The 13,530-nt window shown below is 49.0% G+C and overlaps 1 protein-coding gene across 11 annotated transcripts in view; it reads right to left on the reverse strand.

Moving 5' to 3' along the window:
- LOC120899623 (rap1 GTPase-activating protein 1) overlaps window positions 1-13,530 on the reverse strand; it is a 161,100-nt gene that overhangs the window by 3,416 nt on the left and 144,154 nt on the right. For 9 of the 11 annotated variants that reach the window (XM_040305672.1, XM_040305675.1, XM_040305671.1 and 6 more), the window contains 3 exons: window positions 972-2,732; window positions 573-888; window positions 32-423 (listed from right to left, as the gene is read on the reverse strand). In XM_040305672.1, coding sequence (XP_040161606.1) covers window positions 32-423; window positions 573-888; window positions 972-2,732 — 2,469 coding nt within the window. The remainder of the gene's footprint in view (window positions 1-31; window positions 424-572; window positions 889-971; window positions 2,733-13,530) is intronic. The other 2 variants (XM_040305674.1, XM_040305682.1) reach the window with 1 other exon arrangement.

Here is a 13,530-nt window from a genome sequence, read left to right on the forward strand (position 1 = left end):
GTCGGGTCTGCTCCACCCAATCCCTACTTACCACATTCTGCCGAAGGAGATCCAGTTTATCACATTTCAGGCGCGTTATCTCCTGCCGCATCCCTTCGACCTGCTGCAGCGTTTCCTGCGTCACCGATGCGGCCCCCTGGCCCACCACACTACCACACCCCATCTGCCCTGCACTAGCAGTGGATCCCGTGCCCGAGCTCGCACTACCGCCACTGTTGCGCAGTTCGCGCGCATTGCCCCCATCGATCGTAACGCTTGCGCCACTGATGCTAACGCTCACCACGCTACCGCCACCGTTCGTCGAGCCCGTACCGTCCAGGCAGAGCGAGCAAGCCTTGGTGGTCGCGTCCGCCGATGACATCGACTCCAGCCCCGTGTCACTGTCGATGTACGTAGCGCCAGCATCTACCGTTGGGAGAAAAACTTTAAATCATAAATCGAACCAAAAAAGGCAAAATACCAAACCAAAGTAGGAGAAAATGGTAGGAAAATGGTTAGTAAACATGTTAGTGGAACTGCTACTGGGAGAGGGGTTACAAGGACAAACACACACACAAACACAACACACTTACCCATCGGATCGAGATCGACACTGTTCAGGCTTGAATCGTCACTGGTTTCGGACATGGCCACTGGGCCATTGTTGTTGTTGCCGCCACCGGCCGCAGCATTGCCACCGGCCCCGTTACCATTCGCACTGCCATTCGGGTGATTCTTTCCGATCGTGTTGTTGGTGTTGTTGTTGGGTGCATTACTATTGTTGTTGTTGTTGTTGGTGAGAGTTGGATTAAGCGAACATCGAGACGTAATGTCCGGCGAGGAGGCAACCGAATCATTCGGTGATTTGCGGGACCCAGTCGTACTGCTCTTCGACAGCGATCGTCCAATCTAAGAGAAATGGAAAATCGAAATTTCAGTAACACCGTGATGGAGGTTCGTCGTCTACATCCACTTCCCCGCACAATACTTACATTAACAGCTCCGCCCGGTCCACACGGCATGTCCGACACCAGGCTCGTCCCATCCTTGGACTTCTTCATCGAGTTGTGATGCTTGGCCCCACCACCCGTCGCCGTATCCACACTCCCTGCCCCACCACTGCCATTGTTCGTTGGGTCCGAGTTCTGTGACCGTAACCGTGCGTTCAGCGCCTTCTTCACCGTATCGATAAACCGCGACCCGGTAAAACCCCCCTCCGACTTGGGCGTCTCGGGCGTCGGCGAGGTAGGCACCCCGGCCGCCCCACCCCCCACATCCATGCCGAGAAAATCGCGCGTCTTCTCCTTCAGCTCGTCGACGAGATTCTGCAGCAGCGAGGAGCGTGTGCGCAGCTCCAGCTGCGCAAACTTGTCCGCCTTGTAGCACGCATTTTCCGCATTGATCAGCTTCGTCAGCAGGAACTCCTTCAGCTCCGGGCCGCGCTTAAACACGGACGGTTGCGGCAGGGTCGGCCCAAAGAACGGCACATCGTCGCGCGCCGTCACCGAGATCTTGTACCGGCAGTTCGGCGTGTTCGGCTCGATCGGCTGCACCACGATGAACGCGTGCAGAAAGTGGCTCGCAATCATGGCCGGCGAGAAGGGCGTGTTTTCCTCCTGGAACACGATCGCCACAATGTCGTTGCCAATGTGCCGCTTGCGCTGCAGCTGCTGCGGATCGGCCTCGGTGTACGGGAGCAGCGTCGACACGTGGAACATGATTTCGCGCTCCTTAAACACATCGTACACGGCGGTATCGCCCGTGTGCCCGTTCTGGATGTCCAACCCGCCCCGGTAGCCCTTGTGATCGCGCAGCCGTATGCGCTGCCCCAGCACGTCCAGGAACTCGTCGAAGGCGGGCGTCGTCTCGCTGTTGCAGAACAGCTCCTCCTCCGCCGTCTGGCCGAAGCGCTGGTACAGCACGCCGAACTTGAAGTTCGTCACCAGTACGTGCTCGTCGTAGCTCGCGATCAGGGCGGACGCTTTCGGGCACAGCACCGGCATGAAGCTGTCCACGTTGATCTGCTCGTTCAGCAGCCGGGCCATCTTGATGGGGGACGGGCTGCTACCGAGACACGAGGCCGGTATCAGCTCGTGCATGGTGCCGGTGCGTAGTCGCAACAGTATCCGGATATGCTCCTGGTTGGCCACGTTTTCCGACTTGATCGAGAGCAGCACCGGACCGAGCTGATCGTCGTGCCCGACCAGGTTGGAGTGTTCGCGCGCGATAAAGAACCGCCGGTAGCACTTGGCCGTATCGTCCGACTCGATCTTACCGACGCGCCACGTCGTGTGGGACGGCACCTCGTACGATGCGTCATGGTCCGTGCCGTCCACCCAGTAGCCACCGCTGTTCGGTACGATGATCATCGGATGCGGTCCCGGTTTGCTGAGCGCGTCCTCGAGCAGCCGCTGCACCGGCGGTACGGTCGAGATGATCGAGGAGGACTGCGAGCTGACGGACGATTGCGACTGGTACTGGGGGTGTTGCTGCTGGTGGTGGTGCAGACCGCCCACACCGGCACCGGCGTGGTGCAGGTGGACGCTCGAGCTGTTCGACAGCAGGTGCGGCGAGGCTGGAGTCGAGTTCGAGTTCGAGTGCGGATTCGACGACATGCTGTTCGAGTGGCGCAGCAGTGATCGCGTGTTGCCGCCGCCACCGCCCATCGACTGGGGAATTTGTACGCTAAGGTTGTTGGTCGACTCATTGGTGCTGTGCGGGTTTGCGATTCGCTCCTCGGCACTGCGTGTGTTCTGTGGAGAGAAAAAATGAAAAAAGACACGATTAAACGGTTGTCCATTGGAGCTGGTGTGAGAGTTAGAAATAAGTCAAGCAGTTTAGTCCCTTTTTGCAAGGCACGATTTAGACCGGTTTTAAGGTCATTTTAAGGCGGCCAAATGTGGGTGTGTGCTTCTGTGCGACAGTTGGCAATTCAGTTGGTGCATTCGATTCGCGCAAAACAGGTGGTGATAATTAACTGGGCAAAAGAGAGAGTGGGAGTGAGAGAGAGAGAGAAGGCCACTCCGTTTCAATATTAAACCCCAATTACGTTTATCGATTCGCAGTACTAACCCCCTTTTTGGCCCCAGTAGGTTAGACGCGCAACCAAATCCGTTGCAAATGATCTTATGTCAGCCAGAGCGTCACCAGAGCGACGCTGTGACTGTCAATCAAATCCAATGCTGAGTTGGGGCAGAGAGAGAGGAGTACAGTGAAGTAGTCAATTCTCGTCCACTTAAAGACTTCCCATCGAGCCGTGGACGCGCGCGAACATCCTACGCAAAAACAATCGCCACGCGGACTTGTCGGGGCTTGTCGCTTTCGAATTAGTTGCGGCATGAGGACAACGGTGTGACGTCGCCTGCTGCTCGATTATTCAAACCCCGTTGCTAATAGGTTTCGCAAACAATCTCCAAGATGAAGAAGAAGAAGAAGAAGACAGCCAATAAAAGGAGGTTAAAGACATGGCCTACTGTTTGATGAGTGAATCTTGAAAGCATTTCCACACTCTGAAGACTGTTATTTTGGATTTCAGATGGGTTTTCTTTTTTTTAGGTACAAATGACACACAAAAAGACCTCCAAAGAGAGAAGAAGGTGTTGTATTCTTTCTCCAACCATGTAATGATCATCCCCAAAAAGACGACACGACCGGAAGGTGCTAACTGAAACGTATTATTAAATCCAGCACCGAGCGTCGTTGGACACGGACACTGGAGAATATTTGCAACAAAAACCAGGCACAAAGATGCGATCATAATGTCCGTGTCGCCGGGTCGTCTTGCCCTGAATGCTCTCATCTCGGTCGTAACGAGAAAATGAAACAGGAAGCGCTTATAAGCAGGCCACTCATCGTGTTTGTCGGATGGGGACCGAGAGATGGAGCCTGAACTAAAGGGTCTGAATGGTGGTGACAAATTTATGGATAGCGAACCGCCATCCTAACCCATCTATTTTACCCCGAGGGAATCACAGAATTCTCTATGGCCGGTCAGATGCAAAGATGCGGCCTTAGATTTCCCGATGCGCCACCACAGCAAGCTGACTCTACTTCCAGGAACCACTTAATGAGGTGCATGAGTGTATGCACTGTGCCGCGTAATACACGAGAGCGTAATGTGATACACACACAACCACCCCACATTCCACGGAGATGTCACGACCTAAAAAGGCAAGATGTCACGGCTTTGGCTCGGGCTAACGATGCTTGTATAAAGCGCATAATCCTTCAAAAGTCACGTCCCACTACCATCACACACACATACACATAACGTGCGCTAGAAGTGGTTGAGATGGGGGAAATTAGTCTTATGTAACTAGTGCACCAACGGGGAGGGAGGGGTTGGTAGAATTTCGCCCAACTATGACTAATCACTGGTGGTGAATTTTGGTGGGCTTCTCACTGGGGACTGGGAAGTTGGCGTTTTGACGTCCAGAGAACCTTGAAGAGAATGTGCGCTTCCCCGAGCTCCTCCGCCTGCTTTGATTTGAATTTACGAGCAACAGAAACGTAAGCCGCAGTAGGCAGTGGCTGATGAAGCCAGTGGGGGGAGCAACACTCACGTGTGTGACCGCGTCCGTGCACGGTTCAAGGATTTTTGGCAACAACAAGAAAACCAAAAGCTGCAAAGGCAGTAGGCACCGGGAAGGGGAGAGGAGCATTGATCCAGCACCGATAAGGTAAATTATCGTACATAGTAGCATAGCAAAACGGTACGCCGTCATCATTAGCGAACTCTTGAACTCTTGTGCAGCACGGATCCTTACCACGAGAGACCCTAAAGGCCGTTAATCAGCTGCGTAATGTCCGATAACTACCGCCGTAGGTAACAACTCCCGGGCGCGGTTCATCGATCAGCAGCAGCAGCGTCATTGTGTGTCCTCGAAACAATGTCCACAGAGTGTGACCCCGTCGGACCCTGTTCTTCCGTGTAGGTATGCAGTGGAAGGGGAATGAATTATTCAGATCCGCAAGCGGTACGTGTAATACGGTTCCGAGCGAGGGGGGGTTTCTTCAGTGGCGACATTATGTCCAGTGACCCACCGCCGCCATTTTCCAGGAGCGTGGTGGTAATAATAAATCCATTAACACAAAATACGACTGCCGGTCGGAGCAATCCCGGGTTGACATAAAATACACAAGACGCAAATACCAAAACCGCAGGTTGGAAAGTGGGACACCCCGAGGGGAGGGGGGGGGAGGTCCTATCTGGAGCAACAAAGTGGAGAAGCGAAGGACTCACCATAGGAGTAAAACAAACACAACCCGACGGTAGTTCATTTTTCTCTCCCGTTTTTTTTGGGGTGGGTTGTCAAAATCGTCGTACCGTGGTGGTCAATAAAGCAAAGCTAAATCCCGACACGGCACGCCATTTGCCGATTATTATGATCGATGGTGGCTTACCGGCGTGTTTTGGTAAGCGCTAATCCACAGCCACAACCAAAACGGTGTGCTAGTGTGGAGTTGTCAAATCATGAATAGTAACGTTCTTTTGTTTATTGTTAGCTAAGACTTGAATATCCACTGGAAAGGAAATGGTTGGCGTTGTGAAGCAGTCCCAGATTCGACTAGATCAGGGGTTGGTAAAGTCTTCGCTCTTCAGATTTAAACTTCAAAATGGGGAGATTGCAGACTAATTCACAAAATTTAGTTTTATTATGGAAGTTCTGATAATAGTTTACTGTCTAGAAACAGAACATATGGAGAATACTGCTGTCTTCCCATTATGATTTCCAAGAAGGTACAAGGAATGGAATGTTAAGAGCTAAACTTTTTTTTTAAATTATCGGAAATACATTGTAAATATGTTCTTATAGCTATAATTTGGATCGCCACGACCAGATATCTATGTCATGAATACGAAAAAAAATGCTTGTAAATGCTTCAAATTCGCCAGAAATTAGGGCCGGGAATAGTCCGAAACTCATAACATGGTTTCAAAAACTTTAAAACCAAAATCAAACTAAAGAACTTCGTCATTGATTTAAGCTAGAAGTTCAACAGAATTCTTTTTGTGAAGAAATTTCTTTTGTAAATGCTCTATAATATTAAAAAAAATGAAAGTTCCTCCAGATTTTAACTTCAAAATGGGGAGATTTTCGTTGCAGATGACTATTTCCAAAAATTGGGTTGAATTAGCAAAGTTCCGGTAGTTATTTACTGTATAGAAACAGAAAATATGGAAAATACAGTCTTTTCATTTTAATTTCCAAGACAGTACAAGGAATTAAACGTGAAGAGTTAAATCTGTTTCTTTTTAAGTTAAAATTATCTGAAATACATTGTAAATATGTTCTTTTAGCTATCATTTGGATGTCCACGATATCCAGATATCTATGTCATGAATACGAAAGGAATGCTCGTAACTGCTTCAAATTCGCCTGAAATTAGGGTCTGGAGTAGTCCAAAACTCATCAAATGGCAATAACATGGTTTCAAAAACTTTAAAACATAAATCAACTTAAAGAACTTTGTCATTGATTCAACCTAGAAGTTCAACAGAATTCTGTTGTGAAGTAATTTGCTTTATAAATGCTCTATAATATTCCAAACAACTGAAAGTTCCTCTCAGAAAATAGGCCAACAGTCTCTCTAATTCCTATAATTTGATTCCATAATTCCATCTTCAAATGCTTGCCTACCCCTGCATAACATGCTACACAGCACCCTTTAGACACAGCTTGTGCACTTATCCACTCTCCACTTCGGTTGCCTTCGTTTTTTTTTGCCTTTGGGGGGTAACAAACAAACAAACAAACATTCACCAGACCGTTACTATCTTACCCCAAGCGCAAAATTGATAGTGGAATATGTGTGTGTGTGTGAGTGAGTGGTGTGCACTCGCAATAGTTTATGTAAATTTTTTTTTTTTGCACTGCAGCAAAACGTAAGATTTACATGAGGAAAATAAAAATAACATTTACCCGTGCAAGTGCAAGCCGCCGACTTGTGCAAGCAGAAGCATACTAACAGTTGGAGTTAGAGTTGATAAGTATTTTAAATGGTGCAACCCCTTTCTCCCTTTTTCTCGCTTGCATGTTCTCGTCACGCCACGCATAAGCACTAAAAGCAGATAAACCAAGCAGAAGCAGAACCACCCAAAGACTGATTAGCGCGCGCGCGGACGTTTGCTATTTATTTCACTCCAAAAAAAAGCATCCCAGTAGACTTTGTGGCAAAGAAAAATGTGAACCTAAGGTGCTGCAGTAGTTCCTGGAAAAGCCTCTCTCTCTCTTTCTTTAGAGCTCTCTTCTTGTGATGTGTCCAGGATGGATGGACAGCAGAGAAGAGATGGGGCGAACAAATTAAAAGAATAGCCTACACAGCGTCTGTCTGCAACGTCTCCAGGTGGAAACAGTTGTCGTTTCGTGTTGCGGTTGGCTTTTTAAACGTCCGAGGCCGAGTGATTCTTTGGTGGCCTCGGCAGCGGCCCACCGGACCGTGGCAAGTGGTTTAAGAGAAGTAATTATAAAATCATACACCGTCGTCTGCTTTACCCCTGGATGATATGCTCCTGGCTTGGCTGTGCTTTCTGGACCGTGATATTGCAGCTTTTCGCATTAAATCGCCCATTCGGCGTTGTTCTAAGCCTGCAACCCTTGGCCATTTTGAAGAGCCTGAATATCATCGTGTATGCAGTTTGCTTCCGACAAAGGCCAGGGGGGGGGGGGAAGCAAAAGGGCTTTCCGCACAATTTTCACAGAGCGGGCCCTTTTTCCTTCCGACGTTGGTGGTGCAATTAATCAGTAGACCTAGAAGCGATCGCTCGGGCATGATAGGCATGGAAGAAAGGGAGTCTTCTTTCCCCCGTGCTATGCTCACATATCTCGTCTTCTGGAGCGTCTTTCTAAGCCTTTTCCTGACGGCACAAAGGACCAGATACGACGATGTGGCGGTGGCGGTACTCTCTGAACCGTGAACCAACACAACCAACCATTGTGAAGGGCATAACGTTTGCGTCGTCCATCGGTCATCGGTGGGAACGGTTGTCGTCGTCGATTCGTTCAACCACACAATCCCCCCCCCCCCCACCTTGGGTCCCGCGCATCTGCATAATCATAATTGAATGTGGGAAGCAAAGCGCCATCGTCCAGCTCCCAAGGGTATATCATCTGGCTTTTCGTTACAAAATTAATGTAAGATCTTCGTTCTGGATCGCGTAACCCCCGTCTGATGAAGCCCCGTCACCCCGAGCAGAGCCTGTGGGAAAAAGTGGGAATATTTTCGCTTCGCTGAGCAAAGCGCTCCGATTCCTGCCCTGTCCAGCGCTCTTCTTCTCGTCGGCCAAGAAGCTCTCTAAAAAGGCGAATAAACTTATTAAACAGGACTACGGGGCAACGACACACACACACACCAGAGCAGAGGTCTAAATATAGTCGTCCAGGGGCGCACTAAGGTGTGTATTTTGCTCTCTTTCTCTGCCTACTTGGATTTTAGTGGAAACACACACGTTGGCAACACACGAATCGCGCGCGCTCGCACCATGCCTTGCGCGTCCATCGCGTAAACAATATTTACAAAAATAAAAACGCATCAACATGGCCATCATGGGTGGTGGTGGTGCTGTGTCTGCCGGAAGATGGAGGAATTGCACATTTGGTCTCCCCTCACCAGTTCCAAAAATAAACACCACAAAAAAATCCCGCGATGGCACGTGTAAAATATGCACCAAATTTAACCATTTTGATGAAAAATGACAAGCCAAAACTCGCGCGCGCGTATGCGATGGAAATCGGTCGGCAGTGGACTAATGTGTTTGATGCACATTTTTTTTTACCAGGGGAGTCGCTAGTGAACCTGTTTCCTGCTGCATCACATTTTTCTCACCCCTTTTCCAAACACACACACGGTTGAGCTCCACGGTTGAGTGAATGCCCGCGCGCTTGGTGCGCTGCTTTAATCCTTGCAAGCGTGAATGCAGCTTTGGAGCTGCGTTTTCGTTAATGTACTGACGTCACGAAAGGTGGAAATAAATCGAAAGAGGGGGTTAAAAATTGAACCTGTACACAACACACACCAGACCTCGTAGTAGAGCAGACCGTAAACATTAAAGCGAAATGTTTGATTAATGGATTGTGCTGTTAGACATCCTTCTCGGTAGGGTTTAGAAAATGGTTGGCGTTATTTTGCGCCTTGAACCTGGTTTGTCTTTCTCTCTCCTTCTTTCTGTTTTCATGTCCTAACGAGGCCATATCACCCATCCCGATGTGTTCCCATCCATATCCTTTTTTTCCCCGTTTTTACTCTCTCCTTCCATCCCATGTATGCATATTTATTCCTCATGCGGGACTCATGCTCGTCCTTCCCACAATCCCCTTATTAGAGCCTGTGCTTCCGGCGACGGGAAGTCGGAGTTTGTATGAGGAATTAATTTCTCCATTTCCCAACCAGCACCACCAGCAGCAATAGACGTCCGTTTGAAGTGGTTCTTTTCTCCTTCGGTCGCTGTGTGTTTCACGGCATTATTGCCGACTTCCGGGGGTGTTTGGGTTTTTTTTTGTTTTTGCCACCACACACACGATGGATATGGAAATAAGGAGAGAGGGACTGAGAAGGATACCTCGGTACCTGTGTCTCGTTAGGGGACCGTCTGTGTGTGTTTGTGTCTCATGCACAGCTCGTCCCAATCCATCCATCCATTGGAACGTTTCCCATGCTGGTTCTGTGCAGTTTTCCGGTCCGCTCAAGCAATAAAGTGAAACCGCAACGGCAAAAAATCTCACGAACTAGGCCCAACAACCGTCGTGTACGTGACCGGATTGCAGGACGCAAGATCAAGGCGTGCGGGCCGAGAGATACGTGCCGGGACGTGTCTGGCGGCATACGAAGCGCAGGGAGTCTTTTTGGCAAAGGATTTCAGTGGGTGTCTATGTGTGCGTGGAATCAATATTAATGCAATCTCCCATCCCTGCAAGATAATAGCTGCAGCCGACTGGGGAGTGAGGAGTTTAGTCATATTTGCAAAACTACAAGAAGTCGTCACAGAGATGTAGATAGAACGTGTTGGCGGTGGCGACGGCGAACCTCCGACATTCTCGACTCCCTTGCAAGTCAAGCCCATTTGGGTTCATATTCCACCCAACCGATTAGATCACCCAGTGTGTGTCTGACACGGCCGGTAAGTTGGCCTGAATTGTTTGGCCTGAAATTAGGTCGTCCATATAACACTGGACCGAACGAGAGACCGCAATTTGTTCTCGTTCCAATGGAGGCTTTTTTTGCGCTTCAAACATGATGCAAAACGGTTTGTTGCACCATTAAAGTCCCCTGGGACTTGGAACAGACAGAGGTTAGGTAAATGAGCTGTCGGGGTCCCTCCTCTCCTTTCGCGTTCTCATGCTCCCAACTTCCACCCTTTTTTCGATTGCCCAAGGAAGATCAAGCCTGCTAGATTTATTGCACCCGCTGCATTTGCTGCTCCGTGGTGGTGGCGTTGTCGTGTTGCATACATAAAAGAGTCGGGAAGACACCTACACACAGTATGCAAGTTGCTCATCATCATCATCATCATGCTTGCTGCCTACTAGGATGGATGTGCATGTTCCAGCGTTTTGAAGGTTGCCCTCGTTGCGGACGATATTAAAAAGCAGAAACAAAAAAAAAAGGTTGGGATGAGAACAAGAAGCTGAGATCCCGATTTGCATACGATGGCTCTACCTAGTGTCCTGTTGTGTTGGGAGGGAATACCACACGATGGAAATGATAAATTTCCACCACCGAGCCGAGCCTAGATCGAAATCGCCACAAACATTATGCATTTGATGGGGGGCAAAACTAATTTATCACGAAATATAAACAATAGCAAACTGGGTTAGGCTCGGCTCGGGACGGAAATTGCACTCTCTGGCAGAGGTTGAATGATTAACGCTAAGGTGCATGATGCATTACCGTCCCTCTTACTACCCTCCCAAGCACACGATCCCAATCATTCTGCATTGTTCTTCTCTTCATCGTTTGCAGATGTCGCAAATCGGAGGTTGTAATTAAGTTATGTCATGAGAGCTCCGGGAGCTCCACCCTTTTTTCAAGTGGGGCCAATTCTTTTCGGTACGTCGTCGTCGTCGTCGTTGTCGTGGCCCTGAACGCGGACAACGTGACTGTGCAGCAGTTCAAAACCGAAAAGGTAAAGCTGTTGGTGATGGGTTTCTTTTTGCGTGCGAGCAGGGTTCTTGACGCCGCGTGGTCAACGAAGCGTGCTTCCTCTCTTGGCGTCGTGTGCCTGCCTGGTTGCTTGGGTTCGTCGTTAATCATCGTCGCGGTTTGAAAGGACGCGGACCCCCAGAGTACGTGGTGATGGAGACAGGGGGGCAGCTCGTGTCGTCAGTACGATCGGGCGTCCACCACAAGCGGGCAAAGTCTTCCAACTCCTCCTCTGTTCTCGGATTATGCGTTGGATGCTTATTTATTACGCTATTGCCATCCTGTTCTCAATCTGAATGGGAAGAGCCTCCCTGACTTCCCAATAGTGACTGCTTTAGTAGAAGAGAGTTGGCTTTTTGCAATCGTTTTTCTCGATCCATACATTGCGGGCTTCAATTGATGTGCTGAATCGTTTTCATCGTTCTCTGGGGTGAGTGATTCAAAGCGGAATGACTCTTGAATATTAAACTGATATGTTTTATTGTCCATCCATCCAGGCTTTTTACAATTCTAAAATTATTTTTAATCTGCGAAATAAATATGTATTTTTAATACTACTAGCAAATAATCCACCCATTACAAAGACAAATGTGTGATCCTACAACGTTTATATTGGCCATACAATCTCAAAAAACGGGACATACAATCTCCCCTTCCCCTCCCCTTCCATACAATCTCAAAAAACGGGACAAACTAATTCCTAAAAATGGGGAAAAAAACTCCCATGTGGTCTTCCACACTATGGGTTCAAAAGTAAACCACCCCACTTGAGCACTAATTTACGATTTTTGTGTTTGTGTGGAGCCACTGTCGCCGGGCGCGCGCTTACATAAAGCCTTCCCTGGAACTTCCTTGAAACGCAACGCAACCGAAGCGTGGCCAAGGGTGGTGGTTGTGTAGGGCCGGACAAAATCGAAGTTCTCGTTTTCCGGCGCACGTTGTTTGTTTCCCAGTTTGTATTTTGTTTCGTTGTTGTGGTTGTGGTTGTTGTTGATGGATGTGCTTGCTTGTTGTTGCCATAGACGGGCCAAAACAACGCGTCAAGTTGCTGTGCGCGGCCGGTACATAAATTTGTCTACATTTTCCTGTAAACGGAAAGTTTGGGTCCGTTTTTTTTCAGTTTCGTCAGTGGTAGCGCGGTAAGAGTTTGTTAAACCAGACCGACCGACCGACAAACAGCAGCAAAAAAAGAGGAAAAGAAGAAAGGGAAAACATCAACAACCACAGCAGCACAAGTGCAGCACTCGGTGCACAAGCGACTTTCTTTCCCTCTCTCTGTGTTACACGTTTTGAACGTAAGTTTGCTTACAACCTCACAACGTTAGGAGTCACAGCAAAAGCCACCACACGTGTGGTCATCCTTTCCTGTTCATTTTTGGTAGCTACAAAGCCTCAAGAACTAGCCTGCAAAGACCACACGACGGCTGGTGTCATCGGTCAGCAACCAGGAACAAGCGGTGACTATTGCGCAATGCCCTGTGTGTGTGGGGTTTGCAGAATAAAGCACTCCTTCTAGAGCACTTACAACACAAACTGTGGTTGCGCTTGATGCACACATCCGCCTTACGGACACCGTTCTTGCTCACACGGGGCTTCTTTCCGCTGCTAGCTAAACGGATCCACCTGGAGTTTCGCCCCCGTTGGCGCACGTTGGTCGATTTTGTAGCCTTGGTTGTGGTCTGAAGACTTTGTGGGCAGGATAAGGGTTCCCTGGCCAGGTGTGGGAACGCGCACCACAATGTAAATGTGTGGGACCCCTTGCGATGCCATCCGCTCGCTTCAGTGGCCTTTATCAACGTGTCAACAGAAAGTGCACGATTGATTTATGAACATTGGTACGGGGTAGCAACGCGTCGTGTCGGTTGAGCGGTTCTGTTTGACACCTTTGGGCGAGGACAAACAATTCGCATACGTTGCTGTGGTTAAAAACGAGGGGAAATGTTCTACAGTTCAGTTCTGTTCGATTAAATCAACTAGCACCTCTGTATAGGGACCTGCCAGAAATTATACCTTCGGAGAGACAAGTTTGGGCCCTTTTCCTCACCATAATTTCCGCCCTAATTACCGGTGACACAATTGCGGCAGGCGAAGGGTTTGCGATGGATGGATGGATGGTTCGTCCCACACATCGATCAGACATCGATCGAGCCCCCACGTGTTTGGTGTTAGATGATATGATGCAGCACACCTTACGCCGATGAAAAAACAACAACGCTTTACTACGCAGAACGAATCGATGATGGACACGTTTCAGTTGCTCCCCATGGCTTTTTGGGAGGGAGTTTACTGGGTTGTAGAAAAAAGCGGAAAAAGGGAGTAACACCCCTACCACAGGGAGTCACCGCCAAACGGCCAAAGGTTTGCGTTCGTTCACACCCTTTTTAAAACCCCCGGTGTCTGTGTGTGTGCGCT

Source organism: Anopheles arabiensis, chromosome 3, assembly GCF_016920715.1.
Source record: "Anopheles arabiensis isolate DONGOLA chromosome 3, AaraD3, whole genome shotgun sequence".
Classification (NCBI taxonomy): domain Eukaryota; kingdom Metazoa; phylum Arthropoda; class Insecta; order Diptera; family Culicidae; genus Anopheles; species Anopheles arabiensis.